At 41.4% G+C, this 24553-nt stretch overlaps 1 protein-coding gene across 6 annotated transcripts in view; it reads left to right on the top strand.

The window, feature by feature from the left end:
* Positions 1 to 24553, top strand: part of LOC132104274 (neurabin-1-like) — a 58229-nt gene that overhangs the window by 30920 nt on the left and 2756 nt on the right. For all 6 annotated transcript variants that reach the window (XM_059509621.1, XM_059509622.1, XM_059509620.1 and 3 more), the window contains exons 6-15: positions 8355 to 8490; positions 11372 to 11524; positions 12402 to 12455; positions 13206 to 13435; positions 19048 to 19144; positions 19420 to 19567; positions 22556 to 22608; positions 23242 to 23314; positions 23512 to 23563; positions 24142 to 24190. In XM_059509621.1, coding sequence (XP_059365604.1) covers positions 8355 to 8490; positions 11372 to 11524; positions 12402 to 12455; positions 13206 to 13435; positions 19048 to 19144; positions 19420 to 19567; positions 22556 to 22608; positions 23242 to 23314; positions 23512 to 23563; positions 24142 to 24190 — 1045 coding nt within the window. The remainder of the gene's footprint in view (positions 1 to 8354; positions 8491 to 11371; positions 11525 to 12401; positions 12456 to 13205; positions 13436 to 19047; positions 19145 to 19419; positions 19568 to 22555; positions 22609 to 23241; positions 23315 to 23511; positions 23564 to 24141; positions 24191 to 24553) is intronic.

Raw genomic sequence — 24553 nt, 5'->3', positions numbered from 1 at the left:
CTGTAGGACTGCTAAAGGCCCACGAACTCTATGGCCAAAGACCAGATGATTAGGCGACAAACCCGTGCTCTCCTGGGTAACCTCTCGTGCCGCCAACATTAGCCATGGGAGCCCCTCTTCCCAGTCTCTGTTAAGCTCAACACAATAACCCCTGAGAAGTGACTTCAGTGTCTGATGAAAATGCTCCAGAGCACCTTGGCTCTGGGCGTGATATGCACTACTAAGCTGATGTTTCACACGCAACTGCTCGAGCACCTCTCTGAACATGCGTGACGTAAAGTTAGAGCCTTTATCACTCTGTATAGTTTGAGGGATACAGAAGATGGAAATAAACTGTGAAAGGGCTTTCACCACAGACCTAGTTGTGATCGTACGCAAAGCATAGGCAGCTGGGTATCGGGTAGACTGACACATCACAGTCAGTAGGTAAACACACCCTGACTTAGATGAAGGCAATGGTCCCACACAATCAATTAACAAATGTTTGAATGGTTTTCCTATAGCTGGAATAGGGTAAAGTGGAGCTGGCTTTAACACCTGATTAGGCTTCTCCGTCAACTGGCATACATGACACATCTTAATGAAGGATGCCACATCCTTCTTTAGGCGAGGCCAATAGAAGTACTTCATAAGACGTCATAGGTCTTTCTTACCCCCAAGTGCCCAGCTACATCCCCATGAGCTGTCTGTAGGACCAAGTCTCTAAACTTAAATGGCACTATCACTTGAAACACTGGATCCTCGACCCCTTCGTCAGTGTGAGAAGACCACTTCCAGATCAACAACCCATCCTGAATAAAATAACCCCTCGCTGCATTTCGCAACTCCTCATGTGGTAACACCCCAACGAACAGATCTTTTAATGTTGCATCCTCCTTTTGAGCTGCCACAACATCACTATGAGAGAGAGATGGTGGTAGATTAGGCACAACAGCAGACTTAAACTCTCTACTCAGAGAAACATCATCATTAGAGGCACGGCTCATAGCCCGTGTCACGGCACAAGCTGTAACGACAGTCAAATTCTGACCACGAACGGCACTGTCGGCTGCAATAGAAGGAACATTGTTAACAATTACAGGGGGCGGTATATCACGCCAGACACGTTCTTCAGCCAAATTGTTACCTAAAAGATGGACGCCCTCTATAGGTAAGGAAGGGCGAACTGCTATTTTTACTTCCCCTTGTACCAAATCAGTCTGCAGATTAATCCTGTGCAATGGAACAGAGACAACTTGCAACCCAATCCCCCGGACTAAAACATTGTTCCCAGTACTCGAGTCTGCAGAAAAAAGGCAATACAGACTCCAAGATAAAAGACTCAGACGCCCCTGTGTCCCCAAGTATCTTAACTGGCACTCGGTTGGAACTACCCACCAGTGAAACTAAACCATCTGTAACAAAAGGAAAGTAACCACTTCCACCCGTCACAACTGAATCAGCTCCACCGTTTCTCCCACTAGCCCCAACAGAGCTCAGGCCTGATAGCTGAAATGACGTCACAACGCCCTTAGGTTCAACCTCAGTCTCACCCATCAAAACTTTAGCAGGTCTACCAGATTCAGATACAGCAAGTGTAACTCCCCTAACAACCTCAGTACCCTTCCTCTGACTTTTCCCCTTTAACACAGGACAGTCTTTCTTCCAATGCCCCTTTTCCAAGCAGTATCGACACACATCAGCATCATTCTTAGCCTGACTGGCAGGTGTAAATGCAGAAAACCTAGAATCTCTGCGAAAACTCACAGCACCTTTGTGTGACTGATTAGAGTGTGAATCTATTCTACTCTGAGTTGGTGACTCAAATGAACCCAAAGAAGAAGACCCCAAAGCTCTATTGAAACGTCCAAAACGTTGTTCCTGATAAACCTTACCTGTATTGTTTTCTTTTAAACTATACTTGTGTGTCAAAGCAATATCATCAGCCATAACTGCGGCTTCCGCTGCGGTTTTCATCTTATGCTCAAATACATGGGTAGCGACACGCTCAGGAAGGATATTTCTGAACTGTTCTAAAACAATCAGATTAGACAATTCTTCAAAAGTAGTGACTCCTACTGCAGAGCACCAACAATTAAAATGACTGTACAATTCCCTCGCTACCTCTGTATACGTCTGTTTATCTCCCATCCTCCAGCTGCGAAACCGCAAATGATAAGCTTCAGGAACTAATTCGTAAATTTTAAGCACTGCCTCTTTTACTTTGACATACTTTTTTCTATCTGGTACAGGCAAAGCAATAAATGCTTCTTGTGCTCTACCTACCAGAACACTTTGGAGTAACAACGTTCTTTCAGAGTCAGACCAGCCACGGTCATCAGCCACACTCTCAAATAAAGAAAAGAAAATATCTGGATCTCTCTCATTAAACTTTGGCAGCAACCTAACCATGCTAGATATATCAGGGGAACGCACAGACCCCCTAGGACAGTACCCTCATCCCCATCAACTGGAAGCCTACCTTCAGCGCTCAGTCTCAGCCTTTCTAAAGCCACATCACGTTCACTTTTTATTCTTTCCATTTCTAATTGACGCTCTGCCTCACGTTGAGCTTCTCTTTCGTTCCAATCTGCCTCACGTTGAGCTTCTCTCTCTCTACGTTCTGCCTCACGTTGAGCTTCTCTATCTTTCTGTTGCATTTCTATCAACACTTTGTTGCTCAAACGTAAGTGACACTTTAGAAAACTCTGTCATAATTGGTGTTGATGTTTTGTCCTAACTCTAACTCATCCATAATTAGAGATACAGGTGACGAAAGAATATTCCTAACAACCAATTCAGCCTGAACTGACACTCTAATCTGGGCTAATTTAGCTGTTCTGGGTAAACCTAAGTCAAAGTTATAATGGTCACAAACCTGATGCAACTGATCCTTTGTCATATTATTCAAAACCTCCACAGATGGAGCTACAAAAAAAATCCTCCAAACTAGCCATACAAACGAAACGAATTCTACAGCATTCAATTCTTGCAGATAGGCTACTAAAGAAAAACGAGCTCACCTTTCAAATGCAAATGTGACCACAACACTTCATGCATTTCCCAAGGATAGAGATTTTTATTACACAATATCAGCGAAGCCTTAACTCCCCTGACAAAATGCCGTTAATGTAGGCTTCCACAACGGTGCCCTCTGCCCAGGATAGCACAAAAATAACAAACTAAAATAAAAACAACAAAATAACAAACATTAAAGCTAACGGGCACTCTTAAAGCTCCGATAATTATTTTATCGAATACTTTATCAATAAACTCAATCTTGAACGCGCAGTGCAGACCCACACTTACCAAACAATAGCCCACCGCCAATACTTCAACCTGGCTCACTTCAAAAAACAGCCCAGGCACAAATTAACTAAATGTTCTCCTCCTCTCACACACCAACAACGAAAAATATATAAACAAATTATTCCAAACGCAATTAATTTTCAAAATAATACACATGCGTCTTCCCAATGAATCAAAACAAAAACTTTCAATTCAATGAACTATGAAAGCACTTTCCAAATCAAACGCACTTAAACGAACACCTAGGCCTTTTTTAAAAAAAAAAAACTTAAAGCATAAAAAATTATATATTTAACGACTTCGTTTTGGATCCATATTTTGACGAGCCCCCGCAAATCTTTTTGTCGTTTGATCCCGATCGTTCAAATCCCTTGACGAGCCACCAATCTGTTACGTGCAGCCTGTGCCGGGCTAAGCAACAGAGAGGGAAGACCACGCGGATATTTGCTTTAAAGAAAATACATTTATTAATGATAAAGAATGAGCAACGTAAAGTAAATAAAGTCAGTATAAGTGTTAGACTAGAGAACTGAAAACGTATGCAATCAGGGTATATGAAGAGTCATGTACAAGGAAACAAAATCAACAAAACGGTGCAGAAGAGAAGGAGAAGCGGCGGCCGACTTCAACCAGGTCTGGAGAGCTTTTAAACATCCAGGATACCAGAAGCAATCCCACTGTCCTGGAAGCAATTATAGGCAACACGCCACACCTGTGCTCTGCTCACCTGTAGGGGAGACGCAAAGGCAAAACGAGGAGGAGGAGCCGGCAGGTCCGTAACAGATATATAACTTTATATAGTTTAGGTATTTATTGTTACGATCGGAACCCAGCGAAACACAGGAGACGAGAGATCCAAACGCAGTGTGGTTTATTAAGGGTAATCCAAATCAGAATCCAACAAGCGGGGTCAAAACCAGAAATCAATCCAAAACAAACAAACAATAGGGATAGGAACAGGAACAGGAACAGGAACAGGAACAGGAATAGGAATAGGAATAGGAATAGGAATAGGAACTGGAACAGGAAACTCGGAAGACAAGGAAACTCGGAAGGTGAGGAAACTGGGTGACGGAATGAAAGGACTCCATGAAGACAAACAGAAAAAGACCGGTAAATAAAGGCAGGGTAATGACTATCAAGTGAAGACACCTGAGTGCTATTAACAGGAGTGCAATTACTGTGATGAAGAGACAAGGCTTTGTAGGAATTGTAGTGCCTACGGTGAGGTGCATATGGGGAAGTGAGACCACTAGTGGAGACTCAGGGAAACAGAGACCAGACAGCGTGACATTTATATAGTCAGATTTTTACTGGAAAACATCAAGTTCATCTAGTACTATGAAAGTCTCAGAAATTGCACCACATCATCGTAAGTGTATCTTTGTTTTTCAGCCGTCTATCCTTACCTGGTTTTAATTTATTCCCTCCTGCTGGTTATAGAGCATCAAAGTCCCGCCCACAGCCCGAGAGAGCTTTGGTGCCGGAAGTAAATTTCCCATTAATTTCTCCCATTGACTTTCAGAAAAATCCGTATCTAAAGAGTTTTAGAGCATGTCTGAGGATAACCAGCTACGGCTGAACTCATATGCATATAACATATCATTTTGAGTGAAAAAATTAAGAGAAAATCCAAAAAAAGTCAAAGGTACAAGACTGTGTACATATTTTCATTTCGAGCGCAGGAACTACTCATCCCATAAACCACCGCCCCTCATTGAATTCGACTGAAGCCACAACCGCGAACGAGCCTTTTGAGCGACTTCCAAACATTCTTTTACTGTCTATGCTTCCAAATCTGATGACGGCCGCTCGCGCGAACTTTTTCCTCCAGTGAATTTTATTTTATATAGTGAATGTGCAGTAATAGCAATTCTTTCAGTATTAATCGTGTAAATAAATAGTGTTTTATATAGGTATTGTGTATTGATTTTTATATTTATCATCGTGTAATTTATATTGGGTGCGTGTGTGAAAGTGGTGCAGTGCTTTGTACCTGAATGCAATCACCGCTAAGTCGTCAACACATGTCGTTGCCATTACACAAATGTTCAGTAAATGCACAAAAAGGTATGCCTAGGCTAAATATTGTTTTAACAGTGGCATTATAAAATGCTTGATATGACTCGTACCATATGAAGGCTACATTAGCCTTGCTAAAGTGGACGATAATGCTAACTAACGTTACCAACCTCCCTGCAAAACTCTCATGGCAGCCAAGGAGATCATGATTGCACTGATAAGTCTACCGTGCAAAAACGCAACACAGGATTTATTTTATTTTATTTTTTTATTAATGATCTTCGGTCTTCACGGACCTTCGCGGGGTTTAACCAGACAGTTACACGAGCTCCACCAATCAGATGCATCACTGTAGGATTGTGGGATTGTTCAGGATTGTGGGTAATGAAGTACTTAGCCAAGACATCGCGAATAAAAGGCATTTATATCAAAACAAGATTAGTGCCCCATGATCCTTTTGCGTTTATATGAGCATATACTATCGCTTAGTACAGCCGTAGCTGGTTTTAAGTCTACCATGTATGGTTACGTTTTTATGGCTTATACCCCAAATGTCAATGCAGAAATTGCATTGAATTTTTACTTCCGGCACCAGCTGTGGGCAGGACTGTGATGCTCTATTTCTCTCTGTTCTCACCAATGAGGCAGTGTGGCCCAGATTTGGAATTTGTGCTATATTTAACCTAATGTAAGAATTAAAGGCAGGTCTTAAACACTATCTGCACCAGTGAGCACCAATAGTGACATATGAAGATTGACACTCTATTAAAGGGTTAGTTCACCCAGATAGCAAAATTATGTAATTAATAACTTACCTTCATGTTGTTCCAAACCCGTAAGACCTCCGTTTATCTTTGGAACACAGTTTAAGATATTTTAGATTTAGTCCGAGAGCTCTCAGTCCCTCCATTGAAGCTGTGTGTACGGTATACTGTCCATGTCCAGAAAGGTAAGAAAAACATCATCAAAGTAGTCCATGTGACATCAGATGGTCAGTTAGAATTTTTTGAAGCATCGAAAAAACATTTTAGTCCAAAAATAGCAAAAACGACGACTTTATTCAGCATTGTCTTCTCTTCCGTGTCTGTCTGTTCGCGAACGAATCATTCAGTTCACCAAATCGAACTGAATCGTTTTAAACGGTTCACATCTCTAATACGCATTAATCCACAAATGACTTAAGCTGTTAACCTTTTAATGTGGCTGACACTCCCTCTCAAACAAACCAATATCCCGGAGTAATCCATGCACTCAAACAGTACACTGACTGAACTGCTGTGAAGAGCAGTTCACTAACTGACAATCTGATGTCACATGGACTACTTTGATGATGTTTTTCTTACCTTTCTGGACATGGACAGTAGACCGTACACACAGCTTCAATGGAGGGACTGAGAGCTCTCGGACTAAATCTAAAATATCTTAAACTGTGTTTCAAAGATAAACGGATGTCTTACGGGTTTGGAACAACATGAAGGTAAATTCTTAATTACATAATTTTGCTATCTGGGTGAACTAACCCTTTAAGAGTGATTAATTGCTGTGATGATTCAGTATCAGAGTCTAGGGATTTTTATATCAAGTTGGCAGGAACACCTCCTCACTGGGTGAGGTGACGCTTTTATCCTGAAATGCATCCTGTCACTCCAGATGTATGTGAATAATAATGGTGGGTTTTACCAATAAGAAAGCTCTGTCCCGGAGCAGTTGGGATCCCTGTGTGTGGTATCAAGATGGAAGAGAGGACTGTATCCAGGTCAGCTGTGCTGCAAAAGCAGCAGAGATGCTCAGCATCACACAGTATTGGCCCAGATGTTGCTTCTCATGTAGATCAAATTTGGGACCTTATCTGTGCCTAATACAGGGTGATTAGGACTCCATGCTGAGGACTTCCCTGCTGGTTCTCCAAAACATGGATTGTGCAGTGCAGAGGATGGGGTGAATATTATCGTAGGGAGTGGTCTTTATCCCAAATTATTAAACAATTTCACTCCTTTTATGAAGTGGCTTGAAATTGATAAATGGCATATAATAAAATTCTATATCATTTTGTCAAATAACCTAAAAGGATAGTTAACCCAAAAATGAAAATTACCCCATTATTTTCTCACCCTCAAACACACCTAGGTGTATATGTTTCTATTTGTTTTGTTTTTTTAGATGAATACATATCAGTGTTAAATAAAAAAATGTCCTGACTCTTTCAAGCTTTAGAATGGTAGTGTATGGGGGGTTATGCACAGACAACTATATGTAAGTCATTTGTAGACTGATGTCTTGCGTAGAAAATCTGTTTGGTTGATATATTAGTTCTTAAACATCAGGTTCACCGATGGGTCTTATAAAATAGCACTAGCACACCACGGGAAACTGATTTTTCACAGGTAACTTTAACATTTTAATGTTGCTTGCATAAAATATTTGACTTTGAAGTAAATATTTGATTATTTATTTATTAAGTTATTTGAACTTATTATTGCTCAGTATTGTAAGGCAGGTCATTCACATTCAGAGATTAATTCTCTGCCATTATGTTTGGTGCGACTAGTGGTGCAGAAATGACAAACTTGACATTTTATGAAAAACTTTCATTTTCAAGTTCAGATGTTTCAGCAATCATTCTTTCCCTGATTTTCTCAAGTAGAACTGTTAAAATTTTTAAACCTTTATTATGTTCACTTTTTCATAATCATTTATAACACTGTCCTCACAAGAATTACCTCCTGTCACGTTCATTGATTTATAGGTTGTATTATAAAAGATACAATCCATCATGAAGTGAAAACAAAAACGTCTGTTTGAAGCCAGACACTGTAAGAAAAGGGCTTGACATATTTCGCTTCATTGAAATAGAAAATAAGTTGATGTTGTTTTTTTACCTTTCTCTATTTTAATGAATGACGTGCAATTTAACCATGCACATTTTTATACCAACCCCTTTTATGTAAAATCTATTCTGTTCTTTGTTCATTTATAGACTTTGCCAAACTGCATTTGCTCACAAAGCCCCTCCCTTCTCATTAGCAGTTGATATGTCTTTGCAGGTTTCTGATTGGCCGAGAGCGTCCGGGACAGCAGAGCGAGGTGGCTCAACTCATCAGTCAGACTCTGGAGCAGGAGAGACGTCAGAGAGAGATGATGGAGCAACAGTATGCCCAATATGATGCTGATGATGACGAGGTGAGCACAGAACAGGTCTCACATCAGAGCTTGTCTGAACTGGTTAATCAACCGTCACAAGCCAGTTGGAGCAGGTTCAAATCTATTATCCATGATTCGTCCATGCTACAAGCCTCAACCTGTTACAATTTGTCACATCAAATTTCAGCAGGATGAAGCAGTTCTGCTAGTCAAAATCTATAGAAAATCTAGCTGTAACCTGTCTGGTCATATTCAAAATAATACTATGAGATGTTGGGTTTGCCAGTTCTGGTTTAACAGCATATCTGTTGTATAATTTTTCTCACAGTATCCTACATTTGACCATATTTTTCTAAATTTGCAACTGGAAAGTTGGAAAGATAGTATAGTGCCTACAGTGCCATGAAAACACTTATTGCTCCATCTATTTAAGGCTTCCTGTTGAAAGGAAAATTCTCAAATATAAAATAAAAATATAAAACATAAATGTCAGTTGGTTCCCCTAGATTAGAGGTTTTTAAAAAAGCAAAGTAGAGCTAATAGTTTGTAACATTAATTTATGTCTTTCCTTGCTAAATAGCGGTATTAATGTGTGTGTGTGTGTGTGTGTGTGTGTGTGTGTGTGTGTGTATACATTTATTTACACATATACAGTACATAAACACATATTAGTAGTAGTAGTAGCAGTAAATGTTAATATTTTCTTTTCTGAGTAAAACATTTTTTATTTTAATAATTTTCTTTTACTTTAATGCAACAAAAATTTAATTTTAAAATAGAAAATTGATAATATACCGCTTGATATTTGGTTTTCATACACTAAAAATCAGTCTTTCTACATAAAAATAAAAACATGCCATGTTATTTCTCCAGTGTTGCGAATTAGATTTCAGCAGTCACAAAGTGTGCTTAGGTTGTTGAGAGCTTCTCATGGAAAAAACACCCACAGTGGCAGCTTTCTGCTCCATGGAGAGGTGATGGGGTTTGTTATATTACTAGTCACTGAGCAGTTATTGCTCAGTTCTCATTAGCAGATCGGTGGGCAGCCTGGCTTTCCAAACAAGAGGGCCACAAGTCTGTTGTCACGTCTGTGACTGTGCTACGATCTGTTTCAAAGGATTATTATGCGATGCATTAGCATAATGCTTGCAGGTCTGTCACAGCTGTGGGATTCTATACGAAGGGTCTGACTGAAGAAAGCATTGAATTAATTGCTTGCTACGTTTCAAAGATAATTACATCAGTAGACCGAACAAAGCATTTTCTACCTTGTGATTCAGAGGACATGGATAATTTAGCATTATAGGCTCTCGTGCAGTGCAGAGTGATGCAAGACTCACATGTACTAATAATGCAAGAGTGACTTTTTAATGCCTCTCATTATTTGTCAGTGAGAATCTAAAATAGCATTTGGACTGTGTATGTGTTGAAATCGCACATTATACATTTAGCTGATGTCATTCTTATGTTCCCGTATGGTTTTATTAGTCCTCCTCTGCGGTAACGTCTGGATATTGTGTAGCGGGCTGGCTCGGATGCAGACTGCACTCTTGAGATGGCTGTGCGATCAGCACTGTTTATTAATTCTGGCACGGGTGGCTACTCCCAACAGACAGGCTGCCCGTTAGGAATTGTAATGAATGTAGCAGTCCTTGCTAAAGATTAGCATGTTTGCATATGGGTGGGTGGGTGTTTGCTTGTGTGAATGTGCACACGGCAGTGGTGTTTGAGTGGCAGCACATGTGAATGTCTGTTTAAATGTGTCATATCAGTGTCATGTAAAAGAAATGATGGTTTAGGGGCTGGTGTGTTCACTGAGGCAGAATGGTGTGAACCTGTCTGAAATCTTACTGTGCTGTGGATTAGCAGCTGCCAAAACCATTCATAAGTTGCCTGCCAGCAGTAAATGGCCTTAAAACAGCAGGGTCCTGCAGGATATAGTGGTTACAAGGACATCCAAGAAAGGCTCGGAAAGGTTAGTGGTGATGGAACAGGCATATCTCTCTCTCTCTCTCTCTCTCTCTCTCTCTCTCTCTCTCTCTCTCTCTCTCTCTCTCTCTCACACACACACACACACACACACACACACACACACACACACGCATATCATCCTGTACATATTTTTTAAATCGTGACTTAAGTGTAATGACCTACTTTTGATTAATTAAATCAAAGTTTGACAAATTAGGTGACATTCCGCGTTAAACTGTGAATTCTGTTTTTATGACTGGATAAAGACTACACTGCGTAATTTTACCACTTATCATGCGTTCACTTGCCTGATGTGAAGATGAAATATCTTACATACCACCAATGGTCAAAGGGCAAGTGTAATGCAAGAGACTTAAGGAGACACGGATGAAACACAAAAGAGAGCACTCAGGTTAAAGCAGTACAGTAGGGCTGGGTTATTTAGGGCCTCCTTCCAGGCAGAATAATTTGATCTGGAAAGGAGGCTTCCCAGGGAGCAGCCCTGCCCTGCAACCAGATACAAACCCCAGCCAAGCAGAAACAACACGCAAGCAGGAGAAATAAATGCTATATAAATCATTTTAAGATAACAGACCAGCTTGGGGGCAGTATGAATAAAAAAAAGATAAGGGATTTGTTTTATTTATTTATTTAAAATTTTTTGTGATTTGCCAAGTTAAATAATTTTAAAATGTAATAGCACATCTCAGTGATCTGTGCCAATCGAGTTCACGTTTCATTTGGCTAAGCATACTGTACCAGTTAATATAAAATCAAAGCCAGGTTTTTAGGATATGGATATGGTCTAGTATCTGTATTGTTGTTAAGAAAATACAGCTTCCTGGACACACAATATAAAGTTGTTCCACCTATTAAAGATAGAAACCCCTCACATTGATTGCTCCAGTAAATGCAGTGCAAATGTTTATTCCCATGTGCCCATGCTCAGACAGGGGAGTATGCCACAGATGAGGAAGACGAGGCAGGGCAGACAGGAACAGACCGAGATGTGCCCATTGAGGTTTTCAATTTACCTGAAAACGAGGACATCATCTCGCCATCAGAACTGGATGCCACCAAACTTTATCAGAAGTTTCGAGAGGTAAACCTAGACTGCATGCACATTTAACGAATTATTAATGAAAGGAAGTACTTAACCTTTATAAAAACTGAAAAGGTCAAGCTAAGTCAGCTGCCAGCTTTATTTTCTGTCTAAATACAAATGAAAATTGTAATTTTGTTGATTTTGGCAATAAATTTCTAGTTCATTTCATGTTGAATAATAGCTTATCTTTTCAACTTTCTAATCATTAAAGAAAAAATATTAAGCAACTGTTTTCAACATTGATAATAATGTTTCTTGAGCAGCAAATCAATATATTGAAATCATTTCTGAAGGATCATGTGACACTGAAGACTGGAGTAATGTCTGCTAAAAAATGATGCTAAATATGAATGAATTACATTAAAAATGTATTGCAATAGAAAACAGTTATAATAAATTGTAAAAAAAATAATAATAAAAAAAGGTTCCCACTGACACCATGCCATGACGTTAATCAGCCTGCAGAAAATAGATCTGATTCACATTTTTCCTGTCAAACCCACATGGCCTAGATTCAGTATACATATAGTCAACATAACGTTTCTGTATTGGTTTGCAAGTAGGACTAGATATTATCTTCACTGCTCTTCTTGAAAGTTGCTGCTGATGAGAAACCATATTCTTTTGAGAGAAATTATGTAAATATTGTATCCCAGAATTCATTCCTTCCTCAATTGCCCTTTTCCTGCTCACTCTCTGTTGTTATTTCTCTCGAGTCTGGATTTGTAGAGAGAGAGAGAGAGAGAGAGAGAGAGAGAGAAAGAGTGTCGTCAGGCAGAGAAAGCTTCTATGGTCAGTTCCCTTTGAGAGGAGGACTGTCCTTGATCTTGCATTTATCTTTCTTCTACTCTCTCTTATTACATTGTGTCTACAGCTGCAGATTAAACACACTGTCACTGAAGCTGAGATCCAGAAACTCAAGAACAAGGTAAGAGGCTACTGTATCTGCTAATATCTAATACAAAAAGCTACAAATTGGATTGGATCTGTTTGTTTTTTTCAACTGGAGTTTGCAGAACATTGAAGGAAAAGAACAACTGGATTTATTGTAAATTTCCCTTATACTTAAGACTTCTTAGTTTGTTATCATTAATCAAGTAAGCAAGAGGAAAGTGGACCAACAAGATTTAATGACTTCAGAAAGGCAGCATATTATCTTTCTTTATTTACTGAAAACTAGTTTTAATAGTTTTAGTTTCAGTATACGCATAAATGCTTAAAGCACCTTCTCTTAAGCACATCGTGAATTCGGTGGCAAATGTCATGAAAGGTCTCAGTTGTTGTCTGAGAAAATCTCTTGGCATAGTGCTGACGTTTACATCATTACCATAGCAACCCATGTAGACGAGCCGGATGTAGACTTCACTGTCTGGACAAATGTCAGATTTCATCACTTATAAAATGACAGTGCAGACAGTCAGGGCTACATTTAAATTTGTTAATTGTGTGAACAAAGCAATTTATATTCCTCTGGCTCATATGGACATGTTGACATCAACCAATCATTCCTGTAAAATAAAAGTAATATGCACAGGAACGTTTAAGTAAGTAAATTGGGATGGTTTTGTTTTCATGCTATTTCTTATGTCCATTTAAACAGTTCACTATATGCTTATTGACTTTGTGGGACTTTTACCTTCTTTTCCTCCCTGTGTCTCTATCCTTTTTCTCTATATAGCTTGCCACTGTGGAAAAAGAGAAGGCACGGTGGGAGAGAGAGAAAACACAGCTGAAGCAAAGCATCGAGGAAAACAAGGAGAGGATGCTAAAACTGGAGAGCTATTGGATTGAGGCTCAGACTCTGTGCCATACGGTCAATGAGCATCTGAAGGAGGCCCAAAGTCAGTATCAGGCCCTGGAAAAGAAGTACAACAAGGCCAAGAAGCTCATTAAGGACTTCCAGCAGAGGTACAGATACTGAGATGATCGAAGTGTACTTTAAACATGAGAGAATTCAAAGAGAAAACTAATTACGTTTCAGCTAATTATAACACCAGCACAGTGCTGTAGAGAAGGATCTTGATTACGTTGTTGCTGTTCTTTCACAAAAGACCACAAATGAGCTCACTACCATGAATGGCATTAAAAGATCTTGCAATGCTAAATTTAACGCTTTCATACTGAAAAGTAAAAAATAAAAGTATTAAAGGGGTCATATGATGCTTTTTTTTAAAAAGATGTATTTAGTGTAACAGAATATGTTGACATGCTCAAAAAACACATTATTTTTCAAATACTTTACATTATTGTAGGTCCTCTATTCCCCAGCTCTCTCAAAAGCGTTCAGAGCAGTCTGCTCTGATTGGCCAACTGACCCACTGCTTTGTGATTGGCTGAAAACCGCAAGCACTCATCGGAAATGTTATGCCCCCTTCCATAATCGTGAGCTTTATCTTTCAAAATAAAACAAGACAGTTAATAATGTCCTTAGTTTTACCATCAGTTCAAGCCTGAAAAGGGAACAGAGTGGAGTGACAGACACAGCGATGAAGCTCGTATGTGTTAAGCCATGGACGGTTAAGACAGCTGACTCCACTTTGTGACCCTCTTTCACTCTCTCTCTCACTCACACACACACTACGTGCAAAACTCCGCATTTGAACAGTCAATAGTAAATACTTAAACTAATAACAAAACATACTTACAGTAGCTGATTCAGAAGCGCCAGATTGTCATAGCAAAGTCAGAATTACCTCCATTCCTAGGTTCACGAAACGTTGCTGTTCTGTTGTAAATAATCTTAAAGATTCCTAAATGCATCAACTTTCAGAAAGCCAAATAAAGTTATTTTGCTTTCGCCTAGATACACACAGCAGCTCCCTGACATGGCTGCTTCAACACTAACTGTGGTTACTGAAACCACGACTTCTTTCTTTGTGTGAACATTTGGGTGACATTACACAAATGTTTCCACATAGTGACGTAGACATGTGGGGGAGTGTTTAAATTAGCCATTTTAGGGGGGGCGTGGCAGAGTCTTAACTTTGATAAAGAATATTTCTTTGGATTTGAGACTTTAGTCTTTGCAACTTTACAGATCTTCTTCATGCACCAAGAGCTTGTAACACTCCAAAGAGTAAGGAAAATTTGAAATCACATCATATGACCCCTTTAATTTCTCGAAAAAAACTGAACTTTTAAATGATAATGTAAGCAGGAAGGCACGACTAACAACTGATTTCAATAGACCTTATCATGTTGCTAAGCTAACAGCACTATAATGTTTTATAAATGAACAGCACATACAAATAATATTTATAATGGTAATTTTGGTATTTTTTTAATGAGCCTGAAGCTTTTTATATCCATCCATCCATCCATCTTCTTCCGCTTATCCGGGGCCGGGTCGCGGGGGCAGCAGTCTAAGCAGAGAACCCCAGACTTCCCTCTCCCTAGACACTTCCTCCAGCTCTTCTGGGGGGACACCGAGGCGTTCCCAGGCCAGCCGGGAGACATAGTCTCTCCAGCGTGTCCTAGGTCTTCCCCGGGGTCTCCTCCCAGTGGGACGCGCCCGGAACACCTTCCCGGGAAGGCGTCCAGGAGGCATCCGGAACAGATGCCCGAGCCACCTCAGCTATCCCCTCTCGATGTGGAGGAGCAGCGGCTCTACTCTGAGCTCCTCCCGGGTGACTGAGCTTCTCACCCTATCTCTAAGGGATCGCCCAGCCACCCTGCGGAGAAAGCTCATTTCGGCCGCCTGTATCCGGGATCTTGTCCTTTCGGTCATGACCCAAAGCTCATGACCATAGGTGAGAGTAGGAACGTAGATTGACCGGTAAATCGAGAGATTCGCCTTGCGGCTCAGCTCTTTCTTCACCACGACAGACCGGTACATCGACCGCATTACTGCAGAAGCTGCACCGATCCGTCTGTCAATCTCCCGTTCCATCCTTCCCTCACTCGTGAACAAGACCCCAAGATACTTAAACTCCTCCACTTGAGGCAGGAACTCTCCACCAACCTGGAGTGGGCAAGCCACCCTTTTCCGACTGAGGACCATGGCCTCGGATTTGGAGGTGCTGATTCTCATCCCAGCCGCTTCACACTCGGCTGCAAACCGTCCCAGTGCATGCTGAAGGTCCTGGCTTGATGAGGCCAACACGACAACATCATCCGCAAAGAGCAGAGACGAAATCGTGTCGTCACCAAACCTGACCCCCTCCGGCCCCTGGCTGCGCCTAGAAATTCTGTCCATAAAAATCATGAACAGAACCGGCGACAAAGGGCAGCCCTGCCGGAGTCCAACACGCACCGGGAACAAGTCTGACTTACTGCTGGCAATACGAACCAAGCTCCTGCTCCGGTCGTACAGGGACCGGATAGCCCTTAGCAAAGGGCCCCGGACCCCATACTCCCGGAGCACCCTCCACAGGCCGCCGCGAGGGACACAGTCGAATGCCTTCTCCAAATCCACAAAGCACATGTGGACTGGTTGGGCAAACTCCCATGAACCCTCCAGCACCCTGTAGAGGGTATAGAGCTGGTCCAGTGTTCCACGGCCTGGACGAAAACCACACTGTTCCTCCTGAATCCGAGGTTCTACTATCGGCCGGATTCTCCTCTCCAGTACCCTGGCATAGACTTTCCCAGGGAGGCTGAGAAGTGTGATCCCCCTGTAGTTGGAACACACCCTCCGGTCCCCCTTCTTAAAAAGAGGGACCACCACCCCGGTCTGCCATTCCAGAGGCACCGTCCCCGACTGCCACGCGATGCTGCAGAGGCGTGTCAGCCAAGACAGCCCCACAACATCCAGAGACTTGAGGTACTCAGGGCGGATCTCATCCACCCCCGGTGCCTTGCCACCGAGGAGTTTCTTGACTACCTCGGTGACTTCAGATTGGGTGATGGACGAGTCCACATCTGAGCCCTCAGCCTCTGCTTCCTCAATGGAAGACGTGACGGCGGGATTGAGGAGATCCTCGAAGTATTCCTTCCACCGTCCAACGACATCCCCAGTTGAGGTCAACAGCTCCCCACCTTTACTGTAAACAGCGTTGGTAGGGCACTGCTTCCCTCTCCTGAGGCGCCGGACGGTTTGCCAGAATCTCTTCGAGGCTGACCGATAGTCCTTCTCCATGGCCTCACCGAACTCCTCCCAGGCCCGAGTTTTTGCCTCCACAACCACCCGGGCTGTAGTCCGCTTGGCCTGCCGGTACCTGTCAGCTGCCTCAGGAGTCCCACAAGCCAACCAGGCCCGATAGGACTCCTTCTTCAGCTTGACGGCATCCCTTACTTCCGGTGTCCACCACCGGGTTCGGGGATTGCCACCTCGACAGGCACCGGAAACCTTACGGCCACAGCTCCGAGCGGCCGCTTCGACAATGGAGGTGGAGAACATGGTCCACTCGGACTCAATATCTCCAGCCTCCCTCGGGATCCGGTCGAAGCTCTGCCGGAGGTGGGAGTTAAAGATCTCTCTGACAGGAGACTCGGCCAAACGTTCCCAGCAGACCCTCACAGTATGTTTGGGTCTGCCGAGTCTGTCCAGCTTCCTCCCCCGCCATCGGATCCAACTCACCACCAGGTGGTGATCGGTTGACAGCTCCGCCCCTCTCTTCACCCGAGTGTCCAAGACATACGGCCGGAGGTCGGATGAAATGACCACAAAGTCGATCATCGACCTACGGCCTAGGGTGTCCTGGTGCCACGTGTACTGATGGACACCCTTATGCTTGAACATGGTGTTCGTTATGGACAAGCTGTAACTAGCACAGAAGTCCAATAACTGAACACCGCTCGGGTTCAGATCAGGGGGGCCGTTCCTCCCAATCACGCCCCTCCAGGTGTCACTGTCGTTGCCCACGTGGGCGTTGAAGTCCCCCAGTAAAACGACGGAGTCCCCAGTCGGAGCACTTTCCAGCACCCCTCCCAGAGACTCCAAGAAGGCCGGGTACTCTGCACTGCCGTTCGGCCCGTAGGCACAAACGACAGTGAGAGACCTATCCCCGACCCGAAGGCACAGGGAAGCGACCCTCTCGTTCACCGGGGTAAACTCCAACACATGGCAGCTGAGCTGGGGGGCTATAAGCAAACCCACACCAGCCCGCCGCCTCTCACCATGGGCAACTCCAGAGTGGTGAAGAGTGGTTCCAGAGCCCAAGCTGTGCGTAGAGGTGAGCCCGACTATCGCTAGTCGGAACCTCTCAACCTCACGCACAATCTCGGGCTCCTTCCCCGCCAGTGAGGTGACGTTCCACGTCCCTAGAGCTAGTTTCCGTGTCCAGGGATCGGGCTGTCGAGGCCCCCGCCTTCGACTGCCGCCCGATTGTCTAAGCACCGGCCCCTTACGGTCCCTCCTGTAGGTGGTGAGCCCACGGGAAGGCGGCCCCATGTCGCTCCTTCGGGCTGAGCCCGGCCGGACCCCGTGGGGAGAGGCCCGGCCACCAGGCGCTCGCATACGAGCCCCAACCCCGGGCCTGGCTCCAGAGTGGGGCCCCGGCTGCGCCATACCGGGCGACGTCACGGTCCTTAGATTTAGTCTTCTCATAAGGGGGTTCTGAACCGCTCTTAGTCTGACCCGTCGCCTAGGACCTGTTTGCCTTGGGAGACCCTACCAGGGGCATATAGCCCCGGACAACATAGCTCCTAGGGTCATTCGGGTACTCAAACCCCTCCACCACGTTAAGGTGGCAGTTCAAGGAGGGGGCTTTTTATATTTTTATTGAATTAATTGTATTTATTATTAACATTTAAGGCACTTTGCCCACAATCTGGGATGGATATTGAGCCTGTTGCAGTGCATTATGGGACTGGCTTCTTCACAAATGATACATGTTATTGTTGCCTGTAGGATTTGAACAAGAAGAACTCTGCATAATTATGCTTTTGTCAGGAGTGTGTTTGTGATGCTGTACATAGGCAGCTCTAGGTTTTGGCACAGAGCCCTGGGGACAAGAAATGGCTTGTAACCATTTATATGCAATGTCTGTTCTATGGTAAAACAGTTGTCATACTGGACTAGGTATATGCTGACTTAGCTGGTGAAGCTAAAAGATCTAAAATACATATGTGAACGACCAGTCTTTTCAACAGGGTGAATTTTGTACTTAAATGCAGTTTAGGTTATAATTGAAAAGAAATGTTGTCATTGTATAATTATAAACTCTGAGTTTAATCTTCACAATGCCGTCTTCATGATGTCTGTGTGGCTGAAGGTTGAATCACAGTTTCTCAAGCCCAAAAGCTTAAGCAGGGGAGTGTGTGAGCTGATCTCTGCTCGTATCTATCACAATTCCTCTCCTCTGGAGCCTGAGTGCCTTTAATTGTGATTTCCCTTCAGGCATTATTGACATAGTTAACTGCAGAGTAGCTGTCTATCCATGCCGACAAGCCTGAGTAAGCAGTCATGGCACTCCATTGTACGAGACGTCTCTCGGTTGACAGTAGTTTTTTTGTTATTTGCTTGATAATGAGGTTCTGTTCTCTCGAAGTCCTTCTAATATAGGAATAGACTAATAGGCCCACATAAACCCATCTTAGCCAATATATGACCACAATATTTTGTCTTTGCTTGATTTCAGAGAGATGGAGTTTGCTCAGAGGGAGGATGCGGAGAAGAAGAGGCTGGAGGAGGCAGAAAAGTCTAATTTGGCTGAAATCCAGAGTCTTCAAGTTAGGGTAATTATCTGCTCACACAGAAACATGTCAGTGCACTTCACTGCATTTCATGGCAACTGTCTCATACTGTGAATTATCCGAAGTCCATTTGCATTAGTCAGTTTGAGCCCACATGGAAAAGGTATATTGCAACTGGGACACATGGGACACTGAAGACTGGAGTAATGACGCATGAAAATTCAGCTTTGCCATCACAGGAATACATAAAATATTTCTATATACATATGGGAAAATTGAAAACAGTTCTAAAATAGAAAACGTGTGGTTTTGAATAGATTGCTACACTAGAGTCAGAGCTATTGCAGCTGATGAAGCAAAATGGCATCCAGATAAACAATAACAACAACAGCGCTGAGAGCCGAGCCCAGCTGACGGAGAGACTGACGGCCTTACAGTGTCCAAGGAGAAGTGTTGCTGGAGGGGGTGAGTCACAAAAGCTCATTAATTACCAAAATGATCATCAGTCTTCTGTTTGACAGGTGTCCTCAAACCAGAACTCATAGAAACACACATATGCTCACGTACCAGGACACACTTTATACAGCTGGTCATTTTTTGCACCCAAACTATTAATAGTGACATAGTGGTAGGTGAAGCATCATCATGTGATAGGAAACAATTAATACACAGGACCTAATCAGTCTCAATTAAAGCTGTGCTTATCAGAAAGACAGCAGGAAATAACATGGGTTTCAGCTACTACAGAGGGGAAATATATCAAAAACCAACATATAAAACCTACCCTATATTCCATGGCTTTTAGTTAAAGCCACAAGGTCCAGTGATGATCTGATAAATATTGCTTTGATTTTTGTTTTTATTCTCATGCAGTTAAACAGAACAAGCCATTAAAAAGGCAACTGAACAGGAATAAAACCATAAAACATTTTGAGGGCAAATTGACATCATGTGGTGTAACGAACTCTAAATGTACAATAATATTGTGCTTATTCTTCATTATTGTTATGCATTTTTTATTTTCTTATTTAAAAATGATTGTTTTATGCATTATGATGATAATATGAATAATATATTATCCTTATTATTATCATCATCATCATGCATAATACAATAATTTAAAGGGTTAGTTCATCCAAAAATCTAAATTATGTCATTAATAACTCACCCTCATGTCGTTCCAAACCTGTGAGACCTGTGATTATCTTCGGAACACAGTTTAAGATATTTTAGATTTAGTCCGAGAGCTCTTAGTCCCTCCATTGAAACTGTGTGTACGGTATACTGTCCATGTCCAGAAAGGAAAGAAAAACATCTTCAAAATAGTCCACGTGACATCAGAAGGTCAGCTAGAATTTGTTGAAGCATCGAAAATACATTTTGGTCCAAAAATAGCAAAAACTACGACTTTATTCAGCATTGTCTTCTCTTCCGTGTCTGTTGTGAGCGCGTTCACTGCAGTGTATGATATCCGGTTCGCGAACGAATCGCTCGATGTAACCGGATCTTCTTGAACAAGTTCACAAAATCGAACTCAATCGTTTGAAACGGTTCGCGTCTCCATTATGCATTAATCCACAAATGACTTAAGTTGTTAACCGAACTGATTCTTTTGGTGATTGATTCTGAACTGATTCTGTGCTAATGTTATGAGCACGGGTAAAACCGAAGGCTTGAATCAAGGTCAGTCATCGCAAATGAAGTCAGTAGGTCAACCGGTTCTTGACTCGTGAACGAGTCAATCTTTTGTTCGTTATCTGGCTCGGCTCGGTGTTCATCTTCAGTTCTCTCTTCACAGCAGTTCAGTCAGTGTACTGTTTGAGTACATTAATTACTGAATATATTATATAATATATATATATATATATATATATATATATATATATATATATATATATATGTATATGTAAAACAATAATAAATATGTATTTTTAAAATAACAAAATATATATTTAATATTTAAAAATGATTGTATTGATGATGAGATAAATAATAATAATAGTAATTACTATTATTATTATTATTAACAAAAATTTAAAATATAAAACATATTAGTAGTAATAATCATACTGATAATAATTTGAATAAAAATAATTAGATAATAATAATAATTAATGTAAAGATAATTTATGCTATATTTTCAGTACATTGACTACAGAACGAACAACATCCAGGTACACAACAGTGCGAGATAAATAGATATATATAAACTTCTGTTCCTCAAAGCCTCATATTATATATGGCAACCACTTTCTGCTTATGTAACATATCTCTCTCTAATAAACTCTCTGGCTTTGAACCCTGATCTTGCATACAACTGAGGTTAGTTAATGAAATTAAAGCAGCATCATTCATCTCAGGTGCTTGATGCTTCACACCTCACACGCTCAGTAGTAATGGGTGCACAGGCTCTTCAGATCTGCCTATTCTGAATCTGCTATGATCAGTGTGATAAGAGTGGACAGCACTGGAAAGCTGATTGGATGCATTGTGCCTGAATGAGGCAGATAATGAGGAAGTGCTGCCGCAGGGACAGCCTCAGTTTACTAAAAGGCTCTTATGCAGGAATCCTCTCGGCCCTGTTTCCAACCATTTCATTTCAAATATCCGTAAATAGCATATGACGCTACGGGACATTGCAACATATGAACAAACTAGCCAGAAGCCTGTTGTAGGATTATATGTTTTTAAAAACCAAAGTACTTGACATTTGATAGTGGCTTACTGTCCTTTTTTGCTTAAAGCTATTTTTTCATGTTAATAGACTTTCTCCTATCCTAGTTAAATGAGTAGTGAGAACTACATTTGCAGGAAAATGTGAAAAGTATGTGAATGTGTGATTATAATTTGACAAAGTCACAACAATAGATGAGCACAATTTGCTTGAACACACAAATAATGATATGATTTCACATATGTATTGAACACTATGTAAATATTCACAGTACCGGATGAGAACATGAATGTTGGAAAAAGTAGTGATTGTCCGACCCTAATCCATCACCAAACATTTCCCAAAATTGCAGATCAGGCCTGCACTATGGTCGGGAGGAATTTTGCCCCATTCCTCTTTCAGTATAGCTACAGTTCTCTGGATGTCTGGTGTGCAGCGCTCTCTTGAGGTCGTCTCAGTCACATTGAGGCCAGAGCTCTGACTGGGCCAGATCTCATGTTAAAGCCATTATGTGAGTGTTTTTCATTGTTTAGGCTCCAGGTTAGCGTTAAGAGACATTATGAGTTATTAGAAATATTCACATACTTTCCCTCACTGCACTGTGTGTTTTACACAGTGTGTTTAGTGTAGAACATGGTTAAGGGTTGGCAAAGGTTTTGAGTGTTTTTGAAGTCACTTATGCTCACCAAGGCTGCATTTATTTGATCAAAAAGTATTTTAAAAATAACTGTTTGTATATTTGCACAAATGTAATTGTATGGATTTGTTTCGTGTGCTAGAACTGGGCGAGCTGACGGAAACCAGTGGAACTCACCCTGAGAGAAACGAGAGGGTAAGTCTCCCTTTCATATACAACAAACTCCTCTTATTCAGACACAGGAGATTTAAGCCATATGCTCCGATAAAGTGGTAGTCACATCTAATCTCATACCAAGTTCTTGAGTATGTGTAGAATATGTCTGGTTTCTATTTTTACAAAATACTTCCTTAACATTAAATGCATTTATGATGTATGAATGGTCACAGCTGTAACCTTTTTTTTTTTTTTTAGTTTTCTTTTCTGTCAGTAGGCCTTGGTGGGATAGGATCACAAAACAGGAGAAAAACTAACACATTGACATTCGTGTTTGGCAGTATCCGGTTACAAATTGTTTTTAGCAATTTAGCATATTTTTTAGGTTTCCTGAGAAAACATTATTTACACTTTATTTAATTTTAACATTATTTAAACATACATTTACACTTACATAGTGTTTCCTCTCTCAGAATCATAAGCCACGCTGTGTCTAGCTGTTGTAAATGTCTGTAGTAAGAACCATAATACAACTCTGTAGAGAAACAGAAGGAAGTACTGTTGGGTCAGCAAAAACAAACAGGAAACAGCTTACTGTTGCAAAGAGCTTTCTTTTTGGATGTTTTAAACCTTTCCCTTTCTGTCTGTGTCTGTGTCTGTTGCTGTCTGTAGGGCTTTGGGCTTCAATCCTCCAGGGCGGCCGGTGCCACAGAGGCCAGGCTCAGGCAGGGACCTGATAATGAGGGTAAATGCACCAAACCATTAATAACTGATTAAGGCTCAATTACAGGCCTAATGAATTGTGATAAGGCCTAAGAGACACAATAAGGAAAAGTCCCTAAAGAAAAGATAGCATAAAAGGAACACCTGAAGTAATGAATATGGCCTCTGTACAGTAAATGCTGAATCTTGTTGAATGGTCTCTGCCTGATTTTTCTACAGGCTCTTCAGCAAGTCAAGATGAGAAATCTGGCAAAAAACTACTAGACGTGGGGTAAGTTGGTGACGATTCTGCATTAATATGTTATACTATAAACCCTTTTCATAGTAATGTTAGAATAAATGGATTGTAACCTAAATCTCATGAATTGTACAGTACATGTCCAACCGTGCCTTAAAACTGAGGTGTCCTGGACTGCAAGATTAATAAAATGGCAAAAGATCTTCCACACAAATTTTAAGGAAAAAAATTACACTACATCTTTCAGACATCTCAGATTTGCTAGACTTCAGATGCAATTTGCATTTGAATGAATCTTCAATGATTCAAAGAATTGCTTAATCAATGATTAAAGAGAATTGCTCAGCAGATGCAAGGCTAAAATATTTTTTTTTTCCTCTGGGAATATACAGATGACCGGTCATATACCACAGCATCACAGTTCCTGGATTTCCACCACGAATTGCAATGGACTTGTAGCATAGAAAAAAACACTAAATTAAGGCTGAAACTTAAGTGTGTAAAGCTTTGAAATAAATGCAGCTCTCCCCTGTGTATATGATCTGTCTCAGCACTTGTAAGCACCTGTGCCATTGTGTAGAACCAGTGAATAACCAGTCGCCTAACTTTAGCTCCACAGGGCCTTCAGCAGAAAATAGTCCTGAAAGATGCAAGAGCAAGGTAAGAAAAGTCACACAGACATGTATGTGTGTTATACTGTATATGTGTGATTTTGTGTGTGTGTGTGTGCTCTTGTTTTTGTGACATATCAGCGCACAACTCTGTATAATGACATGGGTATGTTTTTCAAAACGCTTATAAATCATACAGAATGAGTTTTTTTTGAGAAAGTAAAAATGCACAAAGTTTCCTGTGAGGGTTAGGGTTAGGTGTAGGGTTGGTGTAGGGCCATAGAATATACAGTTTGTACAGAATAAAACCATTACGCCTATGGGATGTCCCCACTTTTCACAAAAACAAACGTGTGTGTGTGTGTGTGTGTGTGTATTTACATTTTATATAACTAGTTTAAAAGAAATTGCA

Source organism: Carassius carassius, chromosome 25, assembly GCF_963082965.1.
Source record: "Carassius carassius chromosome 25, fCarCar2.1, whole genome shotgun sequence".
NCBI lineage: Eukaryota > Metazoa > Chordata > Actinopteri > Cypriniformes > Cyprinidae > Carassius > Carassius carassius.
The sequence above is the reverse complement of the archived record's forward strand: the minus strand, read 5'-3'. Positions and strand labels throughout refer to the sequence as shown.